Below are 8,670 nucleotides of genomic sequence, written 5' to 3' on the forward strand. Positions count from 1 at the left end.
AATATTGGTTGAGGCTCACTATGCCCACAAACTTGAGAGTGTGGAAGGAGATCAAGAAGAGTCCGATTTCGAGGAAGAAAGTGAGCTTCATTTTGGGGAATCAAGAATTGAACATATGCCAACCGACCCCATGAGTGTTAGTGATGCCAAGAAAAATATGGAATTAGAGTCAACCGGTGTAATTGAAAATATGGTTGAGATTGACTCTAGTCCGGGGGAAAAAGAGGATGTCAAAATCCGGGAAGAATTGCAATTTGGAGGTTTGATGTCATATTCCAAGCACTTTTTAACATTGGACTTGTGCGGTGATATGGGAATTGAACTACACGAGTCAATGAGGGATTTCGAGGAGGAAAGGCAAAGGCCATACATCTTACAATTTGAGGGAACAAGAAGGCAAAATAACATTCCTCACATGAAAGCCAAGAAGTGCAAAATGATGAAATTAATGCTTGGCTTGATCATCTATTTACCACCCCCACCGCTCATGGTCACAAGCATGATTACAAGCTAGGTGCCCAGTTCATATCGTCCAAGTGGCAAGAAAAATGGTAAAATTGTTCCGCGTCGGGCCACGACGTTAAATGCGGCGCTTGGTGGGAGGCAACCCATCGTTTTTAAAATTTTTAGTCGTTTTTGAAATTTTCTTTTTAAAAATAGCTTAGTATATTATTTTGAACTAATCTGCCAAGTTTTAGAATTTTTGGAGTTGATTTGAATAGGTCAACAAAACCAGTAGCTGAAAATTGCAGAAGCACCATCAGTCGCATTTGCGAATCAGGCCCACATCGCAAAAGCGAGAAAACCGTCTCATTTGCGACCACTGCTGAAATTTGGAAGTTCGCAATTGCGAAAGTGGGGTCGTAAATGCGACCTCTGAAGGACTTAAATGGGTCTCGTTGTTCAGTTTAACAAAAAATGCAAAATCCTTTGAGGCAAAAAGAAACTGAACGACTGGTATCTCTCTCTCCCAACTTCAAAACTCCCTCATTTTCACTCCTAAGTGCAAGCATCCAGGTATGAACGCTTAATCATTGCACCTTATTCTTCTTCATTCATTTGTTTCTCAAAACCTAGGTTTCAAATGGGTCCTTCCCCTGTGAGAAATTATTCAAAAAAATAAATAAATTGCTCAATCATGTATTGATTTCTGGGTGAGGTTGGTTGAGAGTGTGAGCCTAGACCTTTTCTTAGAAAATTGGGGAAGTCTGAGTACCCATGGTTTTGTTAAAATAAGAGTGGTTTGTGTGCTTCCTATGTGTTCGATGAAAGGCCCGAATGAGATTCTTGGCCGAATCATTTAAATTTTTTACAATATGTGGTTGTGTGTGATGTTTATTTCCAATTTGAATGCCTAAAAGAAAAACTGATTGGGGTGTTTAAAAGTGTTTTCATCAGAAAAAACAAATTCGAGTCTAAGGACTGCTCTAAAGCTGGGGACGATGGGTCGCAATTGCGGTAGACTCTTCGCATTTGCGAAGAGGTGGTCGCAATTGCGAATACTGGCAGCCTTCACTATCTTTGCAATTGCGAAGAGATTTTTGCATTTGCGAGTCCTTAGAAAATCTGATGCCTTCGCAATTGCAAAGAAAATATCGCAAATGCGATATCAGAGAGAAGACACCTCCAGTTTTGAAAATCTGAAAATGTTTTCTAAGGATGGTTTCGACTGTCCAATCATTTCTTTGACATCTTTGAATCATTTTACAATATATTTCATAGCCATACCATGTTTTCACTCCAATGCTTTATTTACAGGTACATAAGCTGAAATTGAGCACTAACTCCGATGAATCCGCGCATCAAAAGTCCTTTGGAGGTTGAGGAGAATAATGACCAGCACCGATTCTTGTCACTTGAATGTCAGGAATGATATTATGCTGAGTTAATCTCAAAGAAGTTGGTCTCGGAAAGTGGAATATTGTTGGATAAGGTCCCGGAATGTCTTCCTGAGTTCCACCGAAGACTTGTAGACATGGGCTGGACCTGTTTCGCCCCTCAACCTTGTAGATCCAATGGGCAATGGGTGAGGGAGTTCTATGCAAATCTCCCAGCCATCAGGTCGAAAAAGCCAAAGATGAGGATTCGCGGAAAAATGGTACATTTCGGAGCAGAAGCTGTGAACCAAGTCTATCACCTCCATGACTAGGATATGGACTCATTCCGTGCAAAAGATTGTGTTCCTGGGGATTGGTTGGTCTCAAATTATGCCCGTGTGTGGATGTTCCTTGGGTAGTGGAAATGAGAGGAATCGCATCCAAGGAATTCACTGCTGAAGCTAAGATATGGCTGGCCATCATATGCAATCGCATCTCTCCCGTGTCGAATATATGGAATGTACCTATAATGAGAGCCCAGATGGTAGCATACATTCTTGATGGTATTCCGCTCAATGTTGGTGAGATTTTCATCATTGAACTGAGGGAGTATCGGCATCTAAACGGTCCATGATTGATATTCCCATCTTTTATCACTGAGTTGTGCCAACTTACTGGGGTTGATGAGGACTCGGAGGACAGCTGGATAGAGCCGGGAAAGCCTATCAACCCATTAAAGAAAAGATGAGAGGGCGACACCGTCAAGAGCAAAAAGGGGAAGTTGGGATTGTCTTCTCAGACTGACCAGGGTAGCCAGCCTTCATCTTCTACATGAGGGCCATTTTCTATGCTTTCCGAGGAAATACGGCAGATTCGCGATCTAGTAGCTAGCCTTCCACAGGGACCTGGGGAAACATCTGAGGGACCCTCTGCATACATTTCAAAGAAAGATTTTCAAAAGTACCTTGAGGATCAGAATAAGCAGGGGGATCACCTAAAGAAGCTGGAGAAGGCATATACTGATTTGGCCACGACGCACGGTAGTTTGAGCACATCAAATGCCAAACTGGCAAATGCACACACCAGGATGAAGAAAAGGGAGAAGAAGAGAGATAAATTCTTCACCCATTTGTGGAAGGGTGTGAAGGGGCTATTGAAAGTTCTAAAGCCTCAAGAGCCACTACCATTGACCGATCCGGAAGATGATGATGATGCTCCAGTTCATTGGTCCGAGGAAGAAGGAGAAGAAGATGCGACGGAGTCCGACAGTGAGGAGAGCACTTGATGAAGTATTCAGAGAGCACCTTTCACCATTTTACTCTATTTTGTTTATTTGCATTGGGGACATTGCAACATTTCGAGTTGGGGGTGGCTTCTTGTATAACTGTGGATAAGGTAGATTGGTATTTTGTTTTCATGTGATGTTATTTTATTTTCATGTGATGTGTTATATTAGTATGTTTATTAGCTTCTTGATTTTTACATAGTATGTTTTATTTTGGTGGCGATATCCTTGGTTTTCTTTTCACCACGGTTCTTTTTCCGAGGATGCCAAATTTCTTTTTCAACCGGGTAACTTTTGGTAAAATTTTGTTTCGACTCTTCCTGATAATGGATAGTGTGGAGACTTTCTTAAGGGAATTAGTCTTGTAGTTTAGATATAGTTTTTGTTAATTTAGGAAGAATAAGTGGTTTGAGTTGGGGTTTGTGCCCATTGGCCAATTTGTGGCTTGCTTGGTACCAACATGATTTAAACCTCGGCATTTGATTTTTTGATCTTTGAAAAGAAAAAAATGATTGAAGTAAAGATCATTGTCATGACTTTTAGACTCAATTTTTGGCTCTTTGATTCACTAAATAGCTTCTTATGCTATATGTGACTTCTTTGAGTCATTGTTTCAATTGGATTTTGGATTTGTATTCCACTTGAGTGTTCATGTGCCATGTGTGGTGAGATTTATTGTGAGTTCTTTTGCATCATTTGTAGTCTAGAACTTGTCCGGAATGTGCTTCAAGGCGAAATCCTAGACTAACTTGGTTTGAAAAATGATATTAGTCCTTCCTTGGACCGCTATTGTGCTTTAAAGTTCCTACCCTTACATATTTTCCCTAGTCAACCCATTTCGAGGCTTTAACCTTTCTCTTTGGCAACCCTGTTACAAGCTTTAACCCTTCGTTCTTTGTTGACTTACCCTTTGGCACCCTACCTCCCCAAGTACTTTAAAAGTATAAACATAGGCTAAAAGCCTAAGTTTGGGGGTGAAGATGGGAAAGTTGTGATGTGAAGTTGTTTAAAAGGTGGAAGGTAATATAAAAATAAAAATAAAATGGGAGAAAAAGAGTAGTATTTTTAAATAAAAAATTGAAGGAAAAATAAAGAATTGTGAATATGAAGACTAGGTGAAATAAAAAAAAACGGTGGAGAGGGTGGAAAAGTTCTTGAAGGAAGTGTACTTTGATTGTGAAATATTGTAGTGCTTAGGGAGGTTTTGAGTCACTCTAACCAAAATTGTGCCCTACCTCAACCAAAAGCCTAAACTACAACCTTTTAAGTCCTAATTGATCTTGAACCGAGTTTGTCTACATTAGTGGAGAATTACATGAAGGGCAAGCCTATGGTACTACTTGTGTGCATTTGAACATCTTTGTGAGATAGAGTTAATTCTTTCCATTTGATATCCCATTTATGTTTTGAATTGAAATTTATGAGTGTGGGATTCTCTCTTAAATGTGAGGGCACATGAGATTTGAGTGGTGAATTTAATCCCATTTTCAATTGGAAGGAATGAACAAAGGAAGTTAATTGTGATAAAGAGGCAAATTTTGAAGCTTTAGTGGCATGACTAGATTGCTACTTTGATTTGCATAGTGTTTGAGCACTTGAAGTGTAACGAAGTTTATGAGAAGTGTTTGGTAAGTCATATACTTTGTGTTAATTGTTGGTACCATGCAAAGTCATGCGTTTGTGCTTACAGTAGACCTTTTTGACTTGGCATGATATGGATGCACTATTGGGTTAAATACTTGGGAGGAGATTTGTCGCTTTCATTGCTTGAGGACAAGCAATAGTTTAAGTTTGGGGGTTTGATAAGTTGGTATTTTACCAACTTATCTTCTCTTTAAGACTATATTTTTGCTATGTTTGAGTGATAAAATTATGTGTTTAATGTCATTTACTTCTATTTTATAGGTTCTCTATGATTTGGATGTGATCATGAAGAAACCAAGTGAAAACGAGTCAAAAAAGACGTTAAAAATAAGAAAATCTGGAAAATGGCCTCAAGTGTCGCAATTGCGACACATTTGTGGGAAATGTGAAGAAACAGACCTAGAAATTGCGAGAAATTAATCGCAAATGCGAAGCAAGCCAAATCAAGCATAGTTCGAAAATGTGAAGTCAAACCAGACAGTCAAACTTCGCAAATGCGAAGTCCTTCTCGATTTTGCGAAGGTCAACAGGAAAGTCAATGATCGCAAATGCGAAAAGTGCGAAGATCGCGCTTCAGTTCTGGGCAATTATGTCATTTTACATTTTTTGATCCTAAACCCATTTAATACCCGACTTAGCTCATTTGTAAACCATCATTGGCTTATTTTCAGTCCATATACTAGAGAGAACAAGTTTTGGAAGCTAGAGTTCTTGCACACACACTTGGGTCTTGAAGATTTGAAGCTTTTGGTTGAGAATTTCTTACTCTTTTATACTCATTTCTTCATTGCCTTGCTTTGTATTGTATATCTAAGTGTGTAGTATTTATTTCCAACACTTGAATCTTGTTTATGGAAATATTCATATTTAAAGTATGGATTAAATACCTTGTTGTGCTTATGTATTAAACGATTTTTATTTATTATGAAGCGAGTTGTTGTTTCTTGAATTATTCTTGATCTTAAATGTTTCCAAAGTGATTAGCTAACCCTAGGACTCACCTATTCACTTCAGATTAATTTTGGAAAAACTAATTTGGGGTTGGGAAAGATTAATTAACAAAAACTTGAGGCGTTAACCCTCACTTTATAGATTCTACCTAGGGATAGGAATGAACTACTTGTACCCGTATTCGGTTGTGCTTAATATCTTAATTGTTTTAGAAATAATTCAATTAGGAAGTCTTGTTAGTCTTCGAGAGAAGCTAATATAGAATTATTATCCGAGGCTAATAAATAATAAACTCGTTCATATGTATAAAATTGTGAAATATATTGGATCGTTACTTGAGTGTAAATCCCGATGCACCCATGCTTGTAGCCATTGATCATTTTACTTGCTTTCTAGGTTAGTTTATGTTTTCGCATTTAGTTATAATATTTTCTCAAAAACCATTCTAAGTGTTTGGCATTGCATAATAAGTGATAATTTTCTTACATTCCTAATCGCCTACATATTGTTCTCTTTGGGATTCGACCTCGACTCACAGTTGGGTAAATTATATTGCATGCGACCGTTTCCATTTACTTTTTAGTAGTGGATTTGGACGTCATCACACCTACATGAGGCATGAGCTAGATTCAAGCTATATTTGGTGAGATAACTGAATTATGGGTTTTCGAACACTATTTTGTTGGAGAAGTTCTACATGGGCTTGGATACTATGAATCAATCCATAGCCAAGAATGCAACGGATGTATCATTCACGGATAAAATATTTGCAAGGGTCACTCAAATCCTCGACAAGATGGCCGAACACAACCAAGCTTGTCATTTGGAAGACACCATGGGTGGAATCTCATATGGTACTCCTTTGACCAACATGATTAAGGAGAATCAAGAAAGAGATCACGTAATTGCCGGGATTGCTACCAATGTGAATGTGTTGACAAATGTTCACTGAAAGCCAAACAAAGAAAATGAATATTGTGGAAGATGTGCAACCAATGTCAAATGAGGAATACAAAGAAGAAAAATATGTTAACAATTTACAAGGAGGATATCAAATACAAAATTACCAAGGATCAGAACAACAACACCAATGGAGATCTTACCCGCAAGGTAACCAACAATGGAAAAACAACCAAGGTGGTTCTAATCAAGGAAATTGGAGTAACAACACCAACAATTTTGTTAACCGGAGTTCAAACCCATATGTTCTACCAAAGGGGAAATATTCTAAATCTCCACATTGGAAGGAGAGTTCTTCAAGTGATTCCAAGTTGGAAAACATGCTTGAAAGAGTATTGCAAAATCAAGAGAGGTCCGACACTTTGATGAAAAATATGACCGATCTTGTGGGTTCTCATACCGCATCTATTCAAAAGTTGGAGATGCAAATGAGGGATTTCTCAAGAGAACAAAGCCCGAAGCAAAAAGGCACACTCCCAAATGATACAATTGCAAATCCAAAAGGTAGTGGGAGTGGCCCAACATCTCATTGTATGGCCATTACAACTCAAAGTGGGAAACTACTTCAAATTGAGAGTGAACGAGTGGTCGGAGTGGAAGATGTTGAATAAGCAGATGAGGTATAAGTTGAGGTGCCAAATGTTATTGAAGTTGAAAGAACCCCGAAGAAGGTGAAAGCTCAAGATGTGAGCCGTGAAGAGGTTGAGGAAAAAGTAATAGAGGCACCAAAACCTCTAGTAGTGATTCCTAGACCTCCTCCTCCATTTCCTCAAGGACTAGCTAGAAGGGTTGATGATAGCAAACTTGAGAAGTTCTATGACATCCTAAAGCAATTATCGGAAAACATTTCATTTGTGGAAGTGTTTCAAGAGATGCCCAGTTTTGCTATGTACTTGAAGGACTTGATCACTAAAATAAAAACAACCAAGAATGAAGTGGTGAGTGTCACCCACCGGGTTAGCTCTATCATTGCAACAATTTTCGTCCGAAAGAAAGAGAATCCGGGGGCTTTCACCATTCCATGCATTATTGGATTGCATGACTCTGCAAAGGCTCTTTGTGATAATGGGGCTAGCATCAACTTAATGCCTCTTGCTATCTATAAGCAAGCGGTATCGAGAATTCCTAGGCCTACAAGTATGAGGTTGCAAATGATCGACCATTCGATAAAGTGACCGGTGGGGATAGTGGATGATGTGCTTGTGAAAGTGGGGAAGTTTCTCCTCCATGCTGACTTTGTTATTCTTGATTGTTCTGTTGATAAAGAGATCCCTATCATCTTGGGGAGACCATTCCTTGCTACCGAGAGAGCACTCATGGACTCAAAAATAAATGAGATTAAATTCCGGGTTAATGACGAAGAAGTTACCTTTCAAGCAAGTAAGGGTATGAAATTGCCAAACGAATATGAGAGTATCTTTGTCATTGATGTTATTGAGGTGGTAGAGGATGCTGTTGAGGTAAATATGGAAGAAGAATGCCTTGCTGAGGCATTGTCGGCAATAGTGATGAATTTTGATGGTGAAGACATAGAAGGATATGTGGAAATGGTGAATGCATTGGAAGGGATGGGATCCTACATTTATGCACCAAAGAAGATTTCTCTTGACTTGGAGAATAGAGCCACTGCTCCCGCTAAGCCTTCAATCATCGAGCCTCTACAACTTGAGCTCAAGCCACTTCCGCCACACTTAAGGTATACATTTCTTGGCTCTAATGAAACTCTACCCTTAATTGTTTCCTCTTTGTTAAATGATGTGCAGGTTGAACACTTATTTGAGACCTTGAGGGAGCATAGACGGGCCATTGGTTGGACTATAGCGGATATCCTAGGGATTCCCGCCGGTATTTGTGAGCACAAGATACAACTAGAGGAAGATAGCAAACCTAGTGTGGAGCATCAAATGATCTTGTTTCAATTGGATTTTGGATTTGTATTCTGCTCGAGTTTTCACCTGCCATATGTGGTGAGATTTATTGTGATTTATTTTGCATTATTTGTAGTCTAGAACT

The 8,670-nt window shown here is 39.0% G+C and overlaps 1 protein-coding gene across 1 annotated transcript; it reads left to right on the forward strand.

Moving 5' to 3' along the window:
- Nucleotides 1-6,665: 6,665 nt before the first annotated feature.
- Nucleotides 6,666-8,445, forward strand: LOC138898774 (uncharacterized). The gene is made up of 4 exons (XM_070184871.1): nucleotides 6,666-7,188; nucleotides 7,309-7,794; nucleotides 7,924-8,353; nucleotides 8,421-8,445. The coding sequence occupies exons 1-4, from the start codon at nucleotides 6,666-6,668 to the stop codon at nucleotides 8,443-8,445; spliced, it is 1,464 nt and encodes a 487-aa protein (XP_070040972.1).
- Nucleotides 8,446-8,670: the final 225 nt, after the last annotated feature.

Source organism: Nicotiana tomentosiformis, chromosome 9 (assembly GCF_000390325.3).
Source record: "Nicotiana tomentosiformis chromosome 9, ASM39032v3, whole genome shotgun sequence".
In the NCBI taxonomy this organism is placed as follows: Eukaryota; Viridiplantae; Streptophyta; class Magnoliopsida; order Solanales; family Solanaceae; genus Nicotiana; species Nicotiana tomentosiformis.